This window comes from Triticum aestivum, chromosome 5D, assembly GCF_018294505.1.
Source record: "Triticum aestivum cultivar Chinese Spring chromosome 5D, IWGSC CS RefSeq v2.1, whole genome shotgun sequence".
NCBI classification, from domain to species: domain Eukaryota; kingdom Viridiplantae; phylum Streptophyta; class Magnoliopsida; order Poales; family Poaceae; genus Triticum; species Triticum aestivum.
This window is the reverse complement of record NC_057808.1, coordinates 486,161,878-486,182,785: the sequence shown is the minus strand read 5'-3', so window position 1 is coordinate 486,182,785 and position 20,908 is coordinate 486,161,878. Positions and strand designations below refer to the sequence as shown.

At 49.8% G+C, this 20,908-nt stretch overlaps 1 protein-coding gene and 3 non-coding genes across 4 annotated transcripts; all 4 read left to right on the top strand.

Moving 5' to 3' along the window:
- Positions 1-15,370: 15,370 nt before the first annotated feature.
- On the top strand, positions 15,371-18,469 carry LOC123123041 (elongation factor 1-alpha). The gene is made up of 3 exons (XM_044543459.1): positions 15,371-15,533; positions 16,304-16,773; positions 17,350-18,469. Exons 2-3 carry the CDS (start codon positions 16,312-16,314, stop codon positions 18,229-18,231), a joined length of 1,344 nt encoding a protein of 447 aa, XP_044399394.1. The 5' UTR covers positions 15,371-15,533; positions 16,304-16,311; the 3' UTR covers positions 18,232-18,469.
- Positions 18,470-19,338: 869 nt separating this feature from the next.
- LOC123126367 (small nucleolar RNA Z221/R21b) lies at positions 19,339-19,431 on the top strand. The gene has a single exon (XR_006461648.1). It is a non-coding gene; the product is annotated as a small nucleolar RNA Z221/R21b (small nucleolar RNA).
- A 343-nt stretch (positions 19,432-19,774) lies between these two features.
- Positions 19,775-19,867, top strand: LOC123126369 (small nucleolar RNA Z221/R21b). Its single transcript, XR_006461650.1, has one exon. It is a non-coding gene; the product is annotated as a small nucleolar RNA Z221/R21b (small nucleolar RNA).
- A 434-nt stretch (positions 19,868-20,301) lies between these two features.
- LOC123126368 (small nucleolar RNA Z221/R21b) lies at positions 20,302-20,395 on the top strand. Its single transcript, XR_006461649.1, has one exon. It is a non-coding gene; the product is annotated as a small nucleolar RNA Z221/R21b (small nucleolar RNA).
- The last annotated feature ends 513 nt before the right edge of the window (positions 20,396-20,908 follow it).

Below are 20,908 nucleotides of genomic sequence, written 5' to 3'. Positions count from 1 at the left end.
AGCAGTATGTATCACGCTCCCCTTTTGTATTAGTACAAACCAACAGGCCCCCCGAACAGTACTCGGGGACTGCCTTTGTTTATCTATGAATGACAAACGTCATATCCATGAATGTATTATTACATTTGAATTCTTGTCTGGCACCGGGTTCGACTAGTCGGCCCGGGGACTGGCCGCCTCGAGTTATATTGAAAGTTCTACCTGAAGTCAGCAAAGTAGTGCGCCGGCTCCCGAGTCCCCTCTTGTTAAAAGTCGCAGCTCGAAGAAACGACTGTCCGACTAACAAGAGGCAAGGCAGAAAGGGTGCCCACACGAAAAATGGCTAAGGAACAACGAACCTATATAGCAAAGAGACGGCCTCCAAACATGCCTGCCGGCTGTCAAAAACAGCTGGCTGGCTGGCTTCCTAAAAACTTAGCTTTAGTCCAGCAAAGCTAAAGTACTTCCCCCCCCCCCCCAATCGGCCAAGCACTCCTCCAGCTTCAGATTGCGGAGCAACTGTTGGACTGGGGAGGCGGCATCCAAGGGAGGGCGGCAAAGGAAACAGCGGAAGGATAAAAAGCAAAGTACAAGGAAAGTCCAAATGCATGCATAAGTTATATATACACATAAAGCCCCAACAGGCTGGCAACAGACATAAGTTCGAATACACCCAGTGGGTGGAATTGTGCAGACTTAACCAAACATTGTTCCAAAAGTAACAAGACAGGAAAACAAAAGACGGCAAACTAAGGCACTGCACGGAGGCCGAGCTGGTCGGTGAAGGCAGCCTCGCCGGCTGAAGGAGTGGCCACCTAGCGGGTCTCGGCCTGATCACCACCTACGGCAGGCGACGCACTCGCGCGCGACGTGGTGCTGGAGGTGCGGTCAGGCTGAGGCTGGCCGGCTGCTCCACCAGCCGGCTCGGCGTCTTCACCCTCCTCATCCTCTTCTTCACCCTCGTCGCTGGAGTCGATCTCCTCCGCCGAGTCTTCGCCGTCCGCCGGGTTCAGACCGAACCACTCCTCCGGCTGGGCGACGCCGTTGTCGTCCACTTCGGGGGCGAAGACGCTGGTGTCGGTGTAGTCGGCGATTGCCGAAGCCCGCCGGATGATGGCCAGCCGCGCCGGCTCCAGCTCCGTGTCGGCTTGCTGCCGCCAGGTAGCCAGCTGGTCCAAGCTCAGGCCGGGATACCAGGCCTTGACGAACTCCAGCGCCCGCCTGGCACCGGAGCGAGCCGTCGAGGCCTTCCAAGCTTCGAAGCGGCCGACTGCCACCTCCAGCCAGTCGGCAGTCCGACTGGGGGTGCGAGGAACCACTTGGCCGGGCCAGAGGGCGGCCAAGACTTGTGCCCCGGCACGCTGAAGCCGGCGTAGCAGTCGGTGAGCCGGCTGGATGCAGGCCTGGATCGCCAAGAGGTGCTCCTCCAGCGAACGGCCGGCGGTTGGCGAGATCTCAAAGCCAGCCTGTCTGCGCGCTTGACGACGGGCCTCGATGGTCTGGTTGGCGGCAGTAGAATAGCCAGGGAAATACTCTGCGCAAGAAAGAAGCAGAAAGGAAGAAAAGAACACCAAAATTAGAAAACAAGCCAAAGTGGCAGATGGCAAGAAAGGACGAAGAGGTAGGCGGCTTACCGTCAACCAGATCTTCGATCTGGCCATAGCCAGAGACCAGAGTCTGCCTGGCCTCAGCCCAGCCAGCCGCCTCCGTCTCGAACTCGGCCTGGAGAGTGGCTTCGCGATCCTGCGCAGCCTTCAGTGCCGCCTTGTGGCTTTCCTCCTGGTCGGCCAACTTCTTGGCCAGGCGGTCGCGTTCCTGCACCAAGGCGGCGAGCTCGGCATCCTTGGCGCGAAGGGCAGTCTGAGACTCTCCCAGTTGTGCCCTCAGACTGGCGTTGGCCGCTGCAGAGACGGCAGGAAAAGAAGAACAGTAAGAAGTCGTCAAGGAAGATCCGACCCGACTGCTCAGCAGTCGGCCCGAATCTCGGGGACTACACCCAGTGGGTACGCTGACGCGCCCCCACATGAGATAAAGAACAAACCACGTACCTCGGCTCTCAGTAAGGTCGGCGGTCTTCTGAGTCAGCTCCCGAGCCTGGGAGTTGAAGGCGGTCGCTCGAAGGTTGTGGTAGTCCTGCAAGATGGACAGAAGACCGAAGTAAGAACAAAAATAGCAAAGTCAAATCCACCAAGAAGTTCCAAGCCGCTTGCTCAGCAGCCGACTCGAAACTCGGGGGCTACACCCAGTGGGTGCGCTGACGCGCCCCCACGGAAGAAATCAAGATCAAGAAGAAATCAAGATCAAGAAGAAATCAAGATCAAGAAGAAATCGAGATCAAGAAGAAGCAAGATGGGAATACTAACCCGGATGGCCGCCCGCGTCGCGAGGAACTCGTCGGTGAACTGCCTCAGCGCCGCAGCTTGGCCCTGGAGCCGGGCCCGGACGTCCTGGGCGGCCACGTTCACCACGGCCGTCCCTCCGCCTGGTGTCCACCCCGAGGTAGCGCTGGCCGCCTCCGCATCCCAGGCCGATGAGCTGGAGCCCACGGCCGGCTGCGGCTCCGACGCGGCCTTCCCCGCACGCCGGCTCGACGGAATCCGGACCGCCGTCTCAGCCCTCGCGGCCGGCTCGCCCCCCGCCGACTGTGCAGGCGGCGGATCAGGCCGGCCGCCTTGAGTCGCCCCAGTTGGCGGGGTCGGCACCGGCGCCCTCTCCAAGATGATGACGTCGTCGCTTCCCCCCAGCCCTGGCTGGTCGCCGCTGGCTCCCTCTGGCGAGGGCTCCATGTCCCCAGGCGCCATGACGCGCAGCGGGGTGACCATCAAGACCTCCCCCGCCGCCGCCGCGGCCTCAGCCTCTGCTTGGGCCCTGGCTGCGGCATCGGCGAGTGCCTTCGCCGCCTCCTCCTCCCGCGCCTCCGTGCCTCCGCCTCCCGCGCCTCTCGCTCAACCCGCGCCTCTCGCGCGTTCCTTTCTGTCGCCACCTGAAGGTCAGCACGGGGGTCCACGCGGCGGGTGGTGCTCCCAGAGCCCCTCGGCGACTCGAGACGGAGCCGGCAGCCGCCCGCTCAAGCGACAACGGAGCTCTGGTCATTTGGAGAAAAAATACAAGGTTTCAGGAACCACCAAAGAAAAGAAAGAAAGAGAGTACGCAAAGAAAAATTCGGACTTACGCCGACACGGTCTGCGGTTGCTTCACCACCTTGCGGAAGCGAGCCGCCTTCGCGGCCGCCTCTTCCCGCCTGGTGGTTGCCGCCCCGCCTCTGGGCTTCTTCGTTCGGCTGCCAAACAGACCCTGGGCGGCGCGACGCTTCTGCCCTCCGCCCCGAGCAGGCGGTGCAGCGGAGGAGCCCGCGCCACGCCCAGAAGCCGGCTGGCGGCGCGGGGCGACCTCAACTTCGTCGTCGTCCGGCCAGTCGTCGAAGGTGACTCCGAGCCCGGAGCCGCCTGCTTCGCCGCCGGCTTGGCCGCCACCCGGCTCGATGTTGTCGTCCATGCCGGCCGCCCCCAGGTCAGGGTCCTCCAGATCGTGTTCCATCCGGTCGGGGACGAACCGACGCTCCGTGTCCGACCCGCCGGCCCGGCCGAAGAAGAGGACTCTGTCAAAGAACAAGCCGACTAAGTTACAGTCGGCCCAGAGGAACTCGGCAACGAAGTTGAGAGAAAAAGAAGACACAGGGAGAGCATACCGTGGGCGGTGGATTGGCTCGGCTGTATGGCTCCTTGCCGAATTCCCACTCTTCGGAGAGCTTGCAATTCGCAAGGTAGTTCACCATATAGGCGACCTCCTCGCGCAGCATGTCCTTGGTGCACATCCGGCTCGGATCGAGCTAGCCGCTCATCTGACAGATCAGATGAGGCCGGCTCTGGAGCGGAAGAACCCGGCGCGTGACGAACGCGGCCAGAAGGTCAGCCCCCGTCAAGCCCTCCGATTGGGTCATCACTCGCACTCGGGCGACGGCTGCGGACCCGGCCGGCGTCAGAGTCACAGCCCGAAGGACCACTGGGGCAGCCTGCCCGCCGGTGGGCTGGCTACGTAAGCCGGCAGGTTGATGTAGTCGCCCCGTGGGGCGATGTTCCGCACGTAGAAGTACGACTTCTGCCACTTCTTCACCGATTGGATTAACGGGATGACGAGGAAGGGGTTGTCGGCGACCGACCTCCGCGACGAGATGAAGGCGCTAGTCTGAGCCGGCACGCCCCGCATGCGCGTGCCCAGCTTCGACTGGAAGAACTCCCCCTAGAGCTCGAGGGTGAGGAGGACTCCAAGGTAGCCCTCGCACAGGGTGACGAAGGCCGACAGCAACACCACTGCATTCGGGGTGAGATGGTGCGGCTGGAGCTGATAGAATTCGAGCCAGGAGCGGAAGAAGGCGCTCGCTGGAAGGCCGATGCCACGCAGGAAGTGCGAGCGGAAGACCACCCGCTCGCCCTCCTGCGGCTCCGGCATGATTTCCTTCGCCGGCGCGAGGCGGACCTCCACCTTGTCCGCGCCGGGCAGCCGCCGTGTGTTGCGGAGAAACTCGACGTGGTCGTCGTGGACGTTGGAGCCATCCCAATCCCCGCCATGCTGCTCCGTGGCGGGAGGCATGGCAAAAACTAGCGCGGCGGCGGAGGAATGTGCAGTGGAAGAGCGCGGCGGCGAGGCGCTGCTGCAAGGAACGGCGAGAGAAGAAGATGGTGGAAGTAGGAGGAGCGTGCGAGGGCCTGCCGCCCTCCACCTCACCCTACTTATAGCTTCGCGAGGCGAGGCCGAAGAGGCCGGACGTGGGGGGAGACGTGGGATTAACTGCGCCCATTCCCCCCACGCCCCGCGATTATTGCGCATAAATGCGAGCCGAAACTGCCGCACGGGACGTGCGGGCGGTTTCGGGATGTAGACAATCCGCGCCTGGGCCGGGGCGCAGACGTGGCGGGCCCCCTCCCTGCGGCGACGTCCCGTCGCGCGCGTGGGCTGGCAGGCTTTCTGGCCGAGGGAGGCCACGTGGTCCGCAGACGGCAATTGGCCGGCCCGCGGCCCGGTACACGCGCCAGCGGGCTCCCGCCCTCCGACTCCGGAAGATTTCGACCAAGGCGGCACGCCTAACTAAAGCCGGCTCCCAGCTGCCGGCTTGCTAAGATGGGAAGCTGATCGAGCTTCTCAACCCCTACTCCACCTCGAAGCCCAATCAGCTTCGGGGACTACTGCCGGAGTAAATGGCCACGGGTAGCCTAACCGACTGCCCCTGGTTCTTCTGAAAAAATTATCAGGCCTTCGGGCCTCCAAGCATTCCAAGCATTGGGCCGCCTCCCCTAGCCGGCTACCTTTGAAGCCGACTCCCGGAAGGCGACCCAGCCTCAGCAACCCCTCCCCAGGACGACTACGGGGTGGCCGACTCCAAGAAGCCGGCCAAGAAGAACGCCGACTCCAAGAAGCCGGCCGAGACCACAACCACCAAAGCTGCTCCCACATAACGGCGACAAGACGGGGTGTGGCCACAGTGCGGCCCACTACCCCCGAAGCCCGAGGCGGGCATGGCTACAGGAGGCCGTACGGGACGGCCGTCTCCCGTGCGGCTCGGCACTGTAGCCATGCTAGCCTCGACGTCATCCACGACAGACTCCCGTACGGCCCACGGGCGGCGGGCCCCTTCAGCCAGAGAGAGGCGTGGAGGCGGCCCGGCCTTTCCCAGTCGGCCAAGGGCGTAGCCGGCCCCCAGAAGCCGGCTACTCCCTTCCTCGAAGCAGGAGCCCCATTAAGGAGACAAGACGAGGTAAGGCTACAGTGAGAGCCCCCGAGGCGGCCCACTGTAGCCACGCTTACCTCGACAAAACCCTCGTCATCAGGGGCGAGGCTACAGTAAGCAGCCGCCGACAAGACCCTAGGCGGTGGGGCCGGCCTGTCGACCAAGAAGCCGGCAGCCGGCGGGACCCACCAGCCGGCGGGACCCAACAGCCGGCGGAGAAGCCGACGAGCGTAGACACTGACGGCTGGGACCAGAACCCAGCCGGATTACCATTGTACCCCCGGGGGGTAGGCCTATATAAACCCCCCCGGAGCACCCATGCAAAGGGTTGGCTTTTAAGCATAGCACACACACCATAGATAGAGAGAAGTTATAGCTAGCCTTGTTCTTCCTCTCCCTTGAACCCCAAAACAGCTCTAGGAGCGATTGTAGCTACTTTCACCGATCTAGTGATCATGCGGAGACCCCGCAGAGCAGGACTAGGGGTGTTATCTCCTCGGAGAGCCCCGAACCTGGGTAAGATCCGCCGACGTGCATGTCTTCGCCTCATCCCGTTTCCAGGCACCGGCGATGTCTTATTGGCACCCACAATGATAAGCCATCCGTTGGCATATGTCACACCAACCACCCGACATCCTGGAAGCACCGCTGGGTGCCAAGCCTGCTGCAGATGCAACTGACAACGTTAAGAATGTCTGGCTGAGCAAAGCTGATGACTAGTCGATAGTTCAGTGTGCCATGCTTTACGGCTTAGAACCGGGACTTCAACGACGTTTTGAACGTCATGGAGCATATGAGATGTTCCAGGAGTTAAAGTTAATATTTCAAGCAAATGCCCGGATTGAGAGATATGAAGTCTCCAATAAGTTCTACAGCTGCAAGATGGAGGAGAATAGTTCTGTCAGTGAACATATACTCAAAATGTCTGGGTATAACAATCACTTGATTCAACTGGGAGTTAATCTTCCGGATGATAGTGTCATTGACAGAATTCTTCAATCACTGCCACCAAGCTACAAGAGCTTCGTGATGAACTATAATATGCAAGGGATGGATAAGACAATTCCCGAGCTCTTCGCAATGCTAAAGGCTGCGGAGGTAGAAATCAAGAAGGAGCATCAAGTGTTGATGGTCAACAAGACCACCGGTTTCAAGAAAAAGGGTAAAGGGAAGAAGAAGGGGAACTTCAAGAAGAACGACAAACAAGTTGCTGCTCAAGAGAAGAAACCCAAGTCTGGACCCAAGCCTGAGACTGAGTGCTTCTACCTCAAGCAAACTGGTCACTGGAAGCGGAACTGCCCCAAGTATTTGGCGGATAAAAAGGATGGCAAGGTGAACAAAGGTATATGTGATATACATGTTATTGATGTGTACCTTACTAGAGCTCGCAGTAGCACCTGGGTATTTGATACTGGTTTTGTTGCTAATATTTGCAACTCGAAACAGGGACTACGGATTAAGCGAAGACTGCCTAAGGACGAGGTGACGATGCGCGTGGGAAATGGTTCCAAAGTCGATGTGATCGCGTCGGCACGCTACCTCTACATCTACCTTCGGGATCAGTTTTAGACCTAAATAATTGTTATTTGGTGCCAGCGTTGAGCATGAACATTATATCTGGATCTTGTTTGATGCGAGACGGTTATTCATTTAAATCTGAGAATAATGGTTGTTCTATTTATATGAGTAATATCTTTTATGGTCATGCACCCTTGAAGAGTGGTCTATTTTTGTTGAATCTCGATAGTAGTGATACACATATTCATAATGTTGAAGCCAAAAGATGCAGAGTTGATAATGATAGTGCAACTTATTTGTGGCACTACCGTTTGGGTCATATTGGTGTAAAGCGCATGAATAAACTCCATACTGATGGACTTTTGGAATCACTTGATTATGAATCACTTGGTACTTGTGAACCATGCCTTATGGGCAAGATGACTAAAACGCCGTTCTCCGGAACAATGGAGCGAGCAACGGATTTGTTGGAGATCATACATACTGATGTATGTGGTCCGATGAATATTGAGGCTCGCGGCGGGTATCGTTATTTTCTCACCTTCACAGATGATTTGAGCAGATATGTGTATATCTACTTAATTAAACATAAGTCTGAAACATTTGAAAAGTTCAAAGAAATTCAGAGTGAAGTGGAAAATCATCGTAACAAGAAAATAAAGTTTCTACGATCTAATCGTGGAGGAGAATATTTGAGTTACGAGTTTGGTCTACATTTGAAACAATGCGGAATAGTTTCGCAACTCACGCCACCCAGAACACCACAGCATAATGGTGTGTCCGAACGTCGTAATAGTACTTTACTAGATATGGTGCGATCTATGATGTCTCTTACTGATTTACCGCTATCGTTTTGGGGTTATGCTTTAGAGACAGCTGCATTCACGTTAAATAGGGCACCATCAAAATCCATTGAGATGACGCCTTATGAACTGTGGTTTGGCAAGAAACTAAAGTTGTCGTTTCTTAAAGTTTGGGGCTGCGATGCTTATGTAAAAAAGCTTCAACCTGATAAGCTCGAACCCAAATCGGAGAAATGTGTCTTCATAGGATACCCAAAGGAAACTGTTGGGTACACCTTCTATCACAGATCTGAAGGCAAGACATTCGTTGCTAAGAATGGATCCTTTCTAGAGAAGGAGTTTCTCTCGAAAGAAGTGAGTGGGAGGAAAGTAGAACTTGATGAGGTAACTGTACCTGCTCCCTTATTGGAAAGTAGTTCATCACAGAAATCTGTTTCTGTGACTCCTACACCAATTAGTGAGGAAGCTAATGATGATGATCATATAACTTCAGATCAAGTTACTACCGAACCTCGTAGGTCAACCAGAGTAAGATCCGCACTAGAGTGGTACGGTAATCCTATTCTGGAGGTCATGTTACTTGACCAAGGCGAACCTACGAACTATGAAGAAGCGATGGTGAGCCCAGATTCCGCAAAATGGCTTGAGGCCATGAAATCTGAGATGTGATCCATGTATGAGAACAAAGTGTGGACTTTGGTTGACTTGCCCAATGATCGGCAAGCCATAGAGAATAAATGGATCTTCAAGAAGAAGACTGACGCTGACGGTAATGTTACTGTCTACAAAGCTCGACTTGTTGTGAAAGGTTTTCGACAAGTTCAAGGAGTTGACTACGATGAGACTTTCTCACCCGTAGCGATGCTTAAGTCTGTCCGAATCATGTTAGCAATTGCCGCATTTTATGATTATGAAATTTGGCAAATGGATGTCAAAACTGCATTCCTGAATGGATTTCTCGAAGAAGTTGTATATGATGCAACCGGAAGGTTTTGTCGATCCAAAGGGAGCTAACAAAGTGTGCAAGCTCCAGCGATCCATTTATGGACTGGTGCAAGCCTCTCGGAGTTGGAATAAATCTTTTGATACTGTGATCAAAGAATATGGTCTTATACAGACTTTTGGAGAAGCCTGTATTTACAAGAAAGTGAGTGGGAGCTCTGTAGCATTTCTAATATTATATGTGGATGACATATTGCTGATTGGAAATGATATCGAATTTCTGGATAGCATAAAAGGATACTTGAATAAAAGTTTTTCAATGAAAGACCTCGGTGAAGCTGCTTACATATTAGGCATCAAGATCTATAGAGATAGATCAAGACGCTTGATAGGACTTTCACAAAGCACATACCTTGACAAAGTTTTGAAAAGGTTCGAAATGGATCAAGCAAAGAAAGGGTTCTTGCCTGTGTTACAAGGTGTGAAGTTGAGTCAGACTCAATGCCCCTGCAGAAGATAGAGAGAAAATGAAAGATGTTCCCTATGCTTCAGCCATAGGCTCTATCATGTATGCAATGCTGTGTACCATACCTGATGTGTGCCTTGCTATTAGCTTAGCAGGGAGGTACCAAAGTAATCGAGGAGTGGATCACTGGACAGCGGTCAAGAACATCCTGAAATACCTGAAAAGGACTAAGGATATGTTTCTCATTTATGGAGGTGACAAAGAGCTAGTCGTAAATGGTTACGTCGATGCAAGCTTTGACACTGATCCGGATGATTCTAAATCGCAAACCGGATACGTGTTTACATTGAACGGTGGAGCTGTCAGTTGGTGCAGTTCTAAACAAAGCGTCGTGGCGGGATCTACGTGTGAAGCGGAGTACATAGCTCCTTCGGAAGCAGCAAATGAAGGAGCCTGGATGAAGGAGTTCATATCCGATCTAGGTGTCATACCTAGTGCATCGGGTCCAATGAAAATCTTTTGTGAGAATACTGGTGCAATTGCCTTGGCAAAGGAATCCAGATTTCACAAGAGGACCAAGCACATCAAGAGACGCTTCAATTCCATCCGGGACCTAGTCCAGGTGGGAGACATAGAGATTTGCAAGATACATACGGATCTGAATGTTGCAGACCCATTGACTAAGCCTCTTCCACGAGCAAAACATGATCAACACCAAAACTCCATGGGTGTTAGAATCATTACTGTGTAATCTAGATTATTGACTCTAGTGCAAGTGGGAGACTGAAGGAAATATGCCCTAGAGGCAATAATAAATTATTATTTATTTCCTCATATCATGATAAATGTTTATTATTCATGCTAGAATTGTATTAACCGGAAACGTAATACATGTGTGAATACATAGACAAACATAGTGTCACTAGTATGCCTCTATTTGACTAGCTCGTTAATCAAAGATGGTTGAGTTTCCTAGCCATGGACATGAGTTGTCATTTGATTAACGGGATCACATCATTAGGAGAATGATGTGATTGACTTGACCCATTCTGTTAGCTTAGCACTTGATCGTTTAGTATGTTGCTATTGCTTTCTTCATGACTTATACATGTTCCTATGACTATGAGATTACGCAACTCCCATTTACCGGAGGAACACTTTGTGTGCTACCAAACATCACAACGTAACTGGGTGATTATAAAGGTGCTCTACAGGTGTCTCCGAAGGTACTTGTTGAGTTGGTGTATTTCGAGATTAGGATTTGTCACTCCGATTGTCGGAGAGGTATCTCTAGGCCCTCTCGGTAATGCACATCACTATAAGCCTTGCAAGCAATGTGACTAATGAGTTAGTTGCGGGATGATGCATTACGGAACGAGTAAAGAGACTTGCCGGTAACGAGATTGAACTAGGTATTGAGATACCGACGATCGAATCTCGGGCAAGTAACATACCGATGACAAAGGGAACAACGTATGTTGTTATGTGGTTTGACCGATAAAGATCTTCGTAGAATATGTAGGAGCCAATATGAGCATCCAGGTTTCGCTATTGGTTATTGACTGGAGACGTGTCTCGGTCATGTCTACATAGTTCTCGAACCCGTAGGGTCCGCACGCTTAAAGTTTGGTGACGATCGGTATTATGAGTTTTTGTGTTTTGATGTACCGAAGGTAGTTCAAAGTCCCGGATATGATCACGGACATGACGAGGAGTCTCGAAATGGTCGAGGCGTAAAGATCGATATATTGGACGACTATATTCGGACACCGGAAGGGTTCCGAGAGGTTTCGGAGAAAACCGGAGTGCCGGAGGGTTACCGAAACCCCCTCGAGAGAAATAATAGGCCTTATGGGCCTTAGTGGAGAGAGAGGGCTGGCCTATGGCAGGCCGCGCGCCCCTCCCCCTCTGGTCCGAATTGGACTAGGAGAGGGGGGCGGCGCCCCCCTTTCCTTCTCCCTCTCCCCCTTCCTTTCCCCCTCCTAGTAGGAGTAGGAAAGAGGGGAGTCCTACTCCTACTAGGAGGAGGACTCCTCCTCCTGGCGCGCCATAGAGGGCCGGCCGGCCTCCCCCTTGCTCCTTTATATACGGGGGCAGGGGGCACCTCTAGACACACAAGTTGATCTGTTGATCTCTCCCAGCCGTGTGCGGTGCCCCCTCCACCATATTCCACCTCGTTCATATCGTAGCGGTGCTTAGGCGAAGCCCTGCGTCGGTAGCAACATCATCACCGTCATCACGCCGTCGTGCTGACGGAACTCTCCCGTGAAGCTCTGCTGGATCGGAGTTCGCGGGACGTCATCGAGCTGAACGTGTGCTGAACTCGGAGGTGCCGTACGTTCGGTACTTGGATCGGTCGGATCGTGAAGACGTACGACTACATCAACCGCGTTGTGCTAACGCTTCCGCTTTCGGTCTACGAGGGTACGTGGACAACACTCTCCCCTCTCGTTGCTATGCATCACCATGATCTTGCGTGTGCGTAGGATTTTTTTGAAATTACTACATTCGCCAACACACCCACATATCAAATTATCAAAGTAGCGAACACAAATCAAACCAACATGATGAAAGTGATTAGATGAAATTCCCGTGTACCTTCAAGAACGTTTTGCTTATCATAGGAGACTGTTTTGGCCTATCCTTTGCCTCAAAAGGACTGGGCTACCTTGCTGCACTTTTGTTACCGTTACCATTACTTGCTTGTTACAAATTATCTTGCTATCAAACTACTCGTTACTTATAATTTCAGTGCTTGCACAGAATACCTTGCTGAAAACTACTTGTCATTTCCTTCTGCTCCTTGTTGGGTTCAGCACTCTTACTTATCGAAAGGACTACGATTGATCCCCTATACTTATGGGTCATCACCCGACGACGGAGCGGCGGCTAATGGCTTCGGCATGTAGAAGGCTCAAGGCGGTGGCATAGTAGTAGTTTTTAGTTTGTTTTTTAATTATGTTCTTGGTTTGTACAAAAATCAACGAACGCTTGAATTTTCTCCAAATTTGTGTCGTTTTGTATGAAGTTTGGCAAATTTTGGCCGGCTTTGGTTTTCAAAAAGCGGCGTCTAGGGCCAGCTTGGGTCGGCGGTTGGGAAACCGACCGCGCCTACGCCGATTTTATCGCCGGTTGACCCCCAGGCGGCGCTATTTCAAGCCCTTGGGGGGACGAATGGCTGGAGATGCTCTTAGCTAGCTAGCTACCTAGCTCCTGAATCGATTCAAGCCGGCGCTAGCTAGCTTCTGGACCGATTCGAGCAGCAACGGCGACGGCGACGTTGGGCGCTTCGTGCGAGCCGTCCTAGACGCCGACGGCTCCGTATTTGGCCGCTTCATGCGCTGTCCGCCGGCTTCGTAGGAGCGAGCTAGCTACCCGTGGACACGGGTGAGAGGAAGGAAAAGACGTTGGGAAGAATATACGCGAATATTTGGTTTTACAGTCTATGTTTAAGGGATCTGCTCGTCACAACTGAAACCGACCCTTAAAATGCGTTTTCAGCAAACTAAAAACCACGCTTTCAGTTTCATGGTTTAAGGGGTCTACTAAATATGCTTTTACCCGCCAAATTATATTGGAAGGACTATCTTCCCATATAGTTACGAAAAGGTGGGTGTGTTTTTACGGAATCCCGTATTTTTTCGAATTTACGAAAGTTGTTGCTGAGTTTTTTTAACTTCTTATTTGAGATTTATGTGAGTGGTACGGATTTGAGAATTTGGTTAATGGATCCTGGTTGTGTAGGCGCAATTTTAATGCCTGTCAGGTCACTGTCATCCGGATGGACGACTCATATGCTCTAGGTATAATAAAGAGGTAATAGCACCCCAAGTCCCTGAACTTGCACATCATGTGATGATTTAGTCCTTATACTTGCAAAAGTGGATTGGCCAGTCCCTGAACTTGCAACAGATGTGCAAGTTTAGTCCAGGGCCAATCACGTGAAGCCAAGTGGACGAGCTAATCAGCGCTGCACCTTTGCAATTAGGCCCCTGCCTTTTCCCTCTATCCACCTACAGTACACCACAATTAGGCCCCAGCGAGGAACCAACTTCAGGTAGATTAGATTCTCCCCATTGATGATGAACGATGGATGCAGTGCATCATCCACAGCAAAGCAAATCTAGATGGAGTGTCATCTATACCTATTTTAACCAGAACACCCGTGCACTTACGGGTTCCAAGAAAACAATCAAGAACACAGATTATGATAGAACATGTGAAGTAGCAAAAAAATCTCTATACAAAGATGATAACATGTGTACCAGACTATCTCACATAGGTTGAATTCCTTCGGTGGTTAAACAGACCAAATGCCCTCACAAAATCATGACAAGAGTACAGTATACAAACTGCAAGTAGCACAGGAGAAGGGCACCTACTAGTTAGGATCGAAACTATAGCATGATGGATGCAAAGAAGCGTTTTTTTTTCTAAAACGGCAGCAGAAACAAACTTTCTTCAGGCTTTGTTACGGTTCAGCAATCAAGAAGATAAATAATGTGGTCAATGGAGGTTTAGTGAGTAGTCGATGAATTCGATGAAGAAAGCAAGTTTCAGTTCAGTCAGACATCACAGAAGAACACGCAAGTTTCAGACTTGAAAACTCTTCCCTTCTTCAGAATTCAACCAGACTGAACGGCTCCTCACTGCCATTCTTTCTGCAGAAACTTAGTCCTTTGTCAAACTGAAACAGCACAATCTGACAGATTGACAGATAGATACTAATTCAATTCAGGCAGAAAAGCAACTACTTTCTTCATCAGACCAACTTATGTGCAGCTCGAACTTGATAAAAAACATCACCGAAGGCTAAAAACTCTTCTCTTTTTCTTTAGAAATTGATGGCACATCCCTGAAGAAACAGTTCCTCGCTGCCGTTACTTTCTGTAGAAAGTTACTACTACTTGTCAACCTGAAACAAAACATCTCACGGATAGAAGGATGCAAATCCAATTCATTCAGGCACGAGCACAAGAACTTTCTTTAGGCGACCTGAAATTTTACCAGAGGGAAGTTCCAGCTCCAACCGAAGGCTAAAAAACTCTTCTCTTTTTCTTCAGAAATTGATGGCACATCCCTGAAGAAACAGTTCCTCGCCGTTACTTTCTGGATTCTTCGTTGTATTTGTATTGTACCATACATATTATGATTTTTCTTTGCACGTGATATTGCCCTTTTCGGGCAAAAAACTGTAATGTTTGTGAATAATGCCGCTTTTGCTGCTGCTTGTAATTTATGTTTATTCAGCGTCATCTAGACATCACTACTGGTGATCGAAATATTTTGTAATCCTTCATTTCCTCGAATCTTTGTCATGCTAGTGCGTATACAATTCTTGTACATTTTGTTCTTCCGTAACTTTTCAGGTCGATGATCAGCCGGCTGTTCGGCGCCGCCATGTTTCTGAGCTGGTCGGCTGGAGGAGACAAAATAAATCCAGGTGTTTTCAATTATGGTGTACTGCGGGTAGATAGAGGGAAAAGGCAGGGGCCTAATTGCAAAAGGTGCAGCGCTGACCAGCTCGTCCACTTGGCTTCATGTGATTGGCTCTGGACTAAACTTGCACATCTGTTGCAAGTTCAGGGACTGCCCAATCCACTTTTGCAAGTATAAGGACTAAACCATCACATGATGTGCAAGTTCAGAGACTTGGGGTGCTATTACCTCTATAATAAAAGGTCCTCCAGAGAACCGGAAGCATAATTAACCAATTATTATGAGCACACTATGGCACGATGCGAAGTGGGTGAGAAATGGGCATTACTTTACTGGTCCGGAGACGGAGATAATCGCAGAAAATACTGACAGCTGGAGCCAAGCCAAGCCAACCCACTTCCCGTTCCCGGTAGGACCCGCCCACTGGATAGACGCGGAAAACTTGCGCCCCCCGAAACGTCCAGAAGCGCGCGCTCCGCGCGATGGAGATCCAACGGACCAGATCTCCCCCGACGGCGGCCCTCGGACCCGGATCAGACGGCCAAGAAGAAACCCTAGCGCCCCTCGCCGCCCATATATAGCGCCACCCCTCTCACACTAACCCCTTCCTACCATTCCCCCTGCCCGCCGCCGCCTCCTCTCGGCTCCTTCTTCCTTCGAGGTGAGCATCCCGATCCGCCCCCTTCCCCCGCTTCGATTCGTTCTTGTTTGCGATCTCGTATGGCTGGCTTCAGATCTATGGCTGTGCGTCTGTTTAGTCGCTGCAATCCGCGAGTAGATCGAGTTGTAGGCTCCTTTTCGCGGTGATTCGTGCTGTTCTCGTCCGTAGTTCGAAGGATTCGAGCATGCTTCTGTTTCATCTCCGTGCTCTGCTGGTAGATCGAGATTTAGATTCTGTTATGCGCTGATGCATGTTGTTCTCGTCCGTCGTTTGAAGGATGCACGCTCGCTTCTGTTTCGTAGCGTAGTCTGTTGGTATATCGGGTTGCAGGTGTTTATTTTGCGCTGATGCATGTGGTTCTCGTCCGTGGTTTGGAGGATTTTCTCCGTGTGTTAGCTTTGTAGCCGTAAATCTGGATGTGGATCTAGTTTAGAATCTCTTATGCGCTGATGCAAGCTGTTTTTGGCCGTAATTTTAAGGTGTTCCTCATGCCGTAGCCTTGATATGTAGGATTTCTCTGTTGTATGTTGTTAGCGAGGACATGTTCTTCATGCCGTAGCCTTGATATGTAGGATTTCTCTGTTGTATGTTGTTTGGTTCTAGGATCTGGTGTCGGTCGTGAGTAGAATATATGATTTCCCGTCTGCAGTCTCTGGTATATATGTTCTGCCATGCATGTTTTTGTTCTATGCAAGGTTTATTGGATCTAACTTGTGCCTACAGTTTGATTGACTTGACAGCTACTAAATTTTGTTCTGTTGGTCTTGCAGTTTCAGCCATGGGTAAGGAGAAGACTCACATCAACATCGTGGTCATTGGCCATGTCGACTCCGGCAAGTCGACCACCACTGGCCATCTGATCTACAAGCTTGGAGGTATTGACAAGCGTGTGATCGAGAGGTTCGAGAAGGAAGCCGCTGAGATGAACAAGCGGTCGTTCAAGTACGCCTGGGTGCTTGACAAGCTGAAGGCCGAGCGTGAGAGGGGTATCACCATTGATATTGCCCTGTGGAAGTTCGAGACCACCAAGTACTACTGCACCGTCATTGATGCCCCTGGTCACCGTGACTTCATCAAGAACATGATTACTGGTACCTCCCAGGCTGACTGTGCTGTGCTCATCATTGACTCCACCACTGGTGGTTTTGAGGCTGGTATCTCCAAGGATGGCCAGACCCGTGAGCACGCCCTCCTTGCTTTCACTCTTGGAGTGAAGCAGATGATCTGCTGCTGCAACAAGGTATACTTTCTGTTAACCTTTCAGTACTGGTTCTTATGTGTGACCATATGATGTGTTTACTGTTTTGCTATCCACTTGGATTGAGAGTTACTTGATCACTGTCCATGCTCAGTAGTACAGAAACTCCATGTGAACTGACTGACATTTATCTAGCCCACATTTCTATAACATATGTTGCTCACTTGATTAATTACATCTTAATTTAGAATGTTCAGAATGACTTAAAATGTGCATGGTCAGAATGGCTTGGTGGAATGTGCAGGTTCATTGGTAGTACTGAATTGCATTGTATATTATGTTACTTAATTTTGTCAATCCTGGTTGTTTCATAGCTTCACCGAGTAGGTCACTAGTTGTGGTTTCTTAGCATTACTTCACTAACTGGGATCTTCGCGTACTGACTTTGTTATATGTAACTACCTCTGATTGAACTGAAAAATATGTCTTGTACTTAGTTATGGAGGTAGTAGTTTAGAAATGAGATGGTTTGTTTGGTTATTCTCTCTTGTCATGATACATACTAGTGCTTTACTTATTCACTTAATCTGATGGGATTGCTCTTATGATCTGTTACAGATGGATGCCACCACTCCTAAGTACTCGAAGGCTCGTTATGAGGAAATTGTCAAGGAAGTCTCTTCGTACCTGAAGAAGGTTGGCTACAACCCTGACAAGGTTCCCTTCGTCCCCATCTCTGGGTTTGAGGGTGACAACATGATTGAGAGGTCCACCAACCTTGACTGGTACAAGGGCCCTACCCTTCTTGAGGCTCTTGACCAGATCAACGAGCCCAAGAGGCCCTCAGACAAGCCCCTGCGTCTTCCCCTTCAGGATGTTTACAAGATTGGTGGCATTGGAACTGTGCCTGTTGGCCGTGTTGAGACTGGTGTCATCAAGCCTGGTATGGTTGTTACCTTTGGTCCCACTGGTCTGACAACTGAGGTCAAGTCTGTTGAGATGCACCACGAGTCTCTGCTGGAGGCGCTTCCTGGTGACAACGTCGGCTTCAATGTCAAGAACGTTGCTGTTAAGGATCTGAAGCGTGGGTTTGTTGCATCCAACTCCAAGGATGACCCTGCCAAGGAGGCGGCCAACTTCACCTCCCAGGTCATCATCATGAACCACCCTGGTCAGATCGGTAACGGCTATGCCCCAGTGCTGGACTGCCACACCTCCCACATTGCTGTCAAGTTTGCTGAGCTGGTGACCAAGATCGACAGGCGATCTGGTAAGGAGCTGGAGGCGCTGCCCAAGTTCCTCAAGAATGGTGACGCCGGTATCGTGAAGATGATTCCCACCAAGCCCATGGTTGTGGAGACCTTCGCCACCTACCCTCCTCTTGGCCGCTTTGCTGTGCGTGATATGAGACAAACGGTTGCTGTTGGTGTCATCAAGGGCGTGGAGAAGAAGGACCCCACCGGTGCCAAGGTTACCAAGGCTGCCATCAAGAAGAAATGAGTGCTCTGGTGTCTGCCATCGAGTTATCTAGCAGAAGTTTTAGTGTCAAGTCTTTTTTGGAGAATCTTAGTGTATGTTAAGTGTTATTCCTGGGCGTTGTTGCACTTTGACTCCTGCACCTGTGTGCGAGCTATGATGTGTCGTTTAAATACTCTATTTCGATTCCATTATTGTGCTCTCATCCCATTTGTGGTTTTGTCTGCCTGTGTTGAATGCTAGTACAAGATAGTTATGATTACCTGCTTTCCCATTTGCAATTTCACTCTGCTATCATACTGAGGTGAATACTGCTTGTGATGAGCTTTTTTACTGCCATATATTACAGTAATTTTGTTAGGAGCCAATCGATTTTGTGTGTGCGCCTCTCTCACCTTTGGCTTCTTGAGGTTGACCTTTCTCAAAGTTGCCCAGTCATAGAGGCGCATAGTGATTCGTTTTTTCTGCTTCCAAAGGTTTGATATGAACTTAGTGTCCATAAATTCATTAGTTCTGACCATTTGTGCTCCCGGTGCCTCTCAGCTTTGGCATCTTGGGATTGTTCTTTCTCAAAGTTAGTGGCACATGGAGCTAACTCCATAGTCTCAACTTTGTGCTTATTATCTGAAATCTTTTCTGCTCATTGCCTTTTAATTATAGTTGTTATGTTAAATTGAGTTCTGAAAAATTAAATATTAATCTTCCTTTTTTTTGGCATCATGCTTGCTCATTTTGTTTGGCAATGAGGATTCTTTCTGCAAAATGGATGCTCTGTGGATTCAAGCCCCCTGTTTGAGGGGGAACCTGCTTGATGAAGCAGATATAATATGTGCTGCTTATTGCTCAGTGATTTTGGTAGTAATGCTGAATTCAGGTGCTTGATTTATTTATTTAGCAACTGCCTTTGTTGCATGCCATCTTAAATTTAAATTACCTGATGATGATTCTGTCTACAAAATAGATGCCCTGTGGACTCAAGCCCCTGTTTCAGGGAGAACCTCTTGAGAAAGCAGATGTAAAATGACATCAAATGACAAATCTGAGGTATTCCATATTGTGCTTTCTAGTATTATAACGTCAATCGACAAATCTGCTGTATTCCATGACATTGTTCTTCCTGGTGAAGCAAAAAGGCTATGATGAGAAAAGTCATGCACGACTCTGAAGAAATTTATCTCTTTGTGCTGATAAAGCAAACTTACAATCCATTTTACATCTGAGCCACCTCATGGAGACCTACTTCTGTATTTTTTGTTTATTGTCTTGCCATAGATGTGTTTTTTCAGAAACTGTTTCCAGCTTTAGCCACTAGTAAAATACTTTAGTTTTGAACATGTCTTAAGATTAGCTAAATTGGGGGAGTAATGTACAGAAACAGATGACGATGGTTGCCCAAGAGCGGGCTGAAATTACATCGAGGTCAAATGATGTATATCTTTTCATTCCTCCGTATCTTGAATGTTTTTTTTTCCTATTGGTGGCTTGGTGAACCTCGTTGCATTGCATCTGAATTACTTGTTCTGGGTTGAGCATTGTGTCTGCAAAATGGATGCTCTGTGGAAGCAAAAGGGTATGATGAGAAAAGTCATGAACTACTCTGAGGAGATTTATCTCTTTGTGCTGATAAACAAACTTTACAACCCATTGTAAATCCAAGCCACCTCATGGATACATATTTTGTATTTTCTGATTTGTTTGTTCGCTATTTCCGACTTAGACGTCTATTGGTTTTTTGGAACTGTTTCCAGCCTTTGCCTTCAGGAAAATACTGTAGTTTGAAAATAGAAATCTTGAAGGTTAACTGGATTTTAGGTATAATGTACAGAACCAAATGTTGAGGGTTGCCTATGAGCGATCCTCTTTCCAATCCCCCTTCCTATCTTGTTCTTATTTCCAACCCCCCATCCTGAATGGATTTCCCCTTCCTATTTTGAATGGGCGGGTCTAAACAGATGGAGTGCCCTCATCTGATACCTGTGTTTTCCCCCTCTGCAGCTCAATATCTGGTTTCATGAAGCTTGTTGCATTTCATCTGAATTACTTGGTTTTCCGATGATGATTCTGTCTGCAAAATGGATGCCCTGTGGAAGCAAAAGGCATGATGAGAAAAGTCATGCACCACTCTGAAGAGATTTATCTCTTTGTGCTGATAAAGAAACTTACAACCCATTTTACATCTGTGCCGCCTCAAGGATAAGTACTTGTATTTTCAAATTTGTTTATCTGCAATTTTTGCCATAGACATCAAATGTTTTTTGAGAAATGTTTCCAGCTTTTGCCCTTGGAAATACCGCCTTGTTGAAACCCGGATTGGAGGAATAACGCACAGAACCGGATGACGAGGGTTGCCTGTGAGCGATCCTACCATGATGCGGACTGAATTACATTGAGGTCAAAACATTTGCTGCTGATGGTTCTTCCCAATCCTTCCTGTCTTTAACAGATTCCGCCGTAGTTGGGGATGTGATGCAAAACAAACGGAGTGCTCTGTTCTATTTGTTGATACCTTTTCTTCCGCACCTTTCGTGAACTGCGTTGCATCATATCTGAATTACTTACGGTTTTGACAATGATGTTTTTGTCTGCAAAATGGATGCTTGAGCCCCTGTTAAAGGGAGAACCTCTCGAGAAAATGACAACAATCGACAAACCATTGTGTAAAACAAAAATCATTTACTGGAGCTTGTATTTTTGTTGCTTA

Coding starts and splice junctions, on each gene's coding strand:
- LOC123123041 (XM_044543459.1), top strand. CDS start 16,312: ATGGGTAAGGAGAAGACTCACATCAACATCGTGGTCATTGGCCATGTC. Junction 16,774..17,349: donor TGATCTGCTGCTGCAACAAG/GTATACTTTCTG, acceptor GATCTGTTACAG/ATGGATGCCACCACTCCTAA.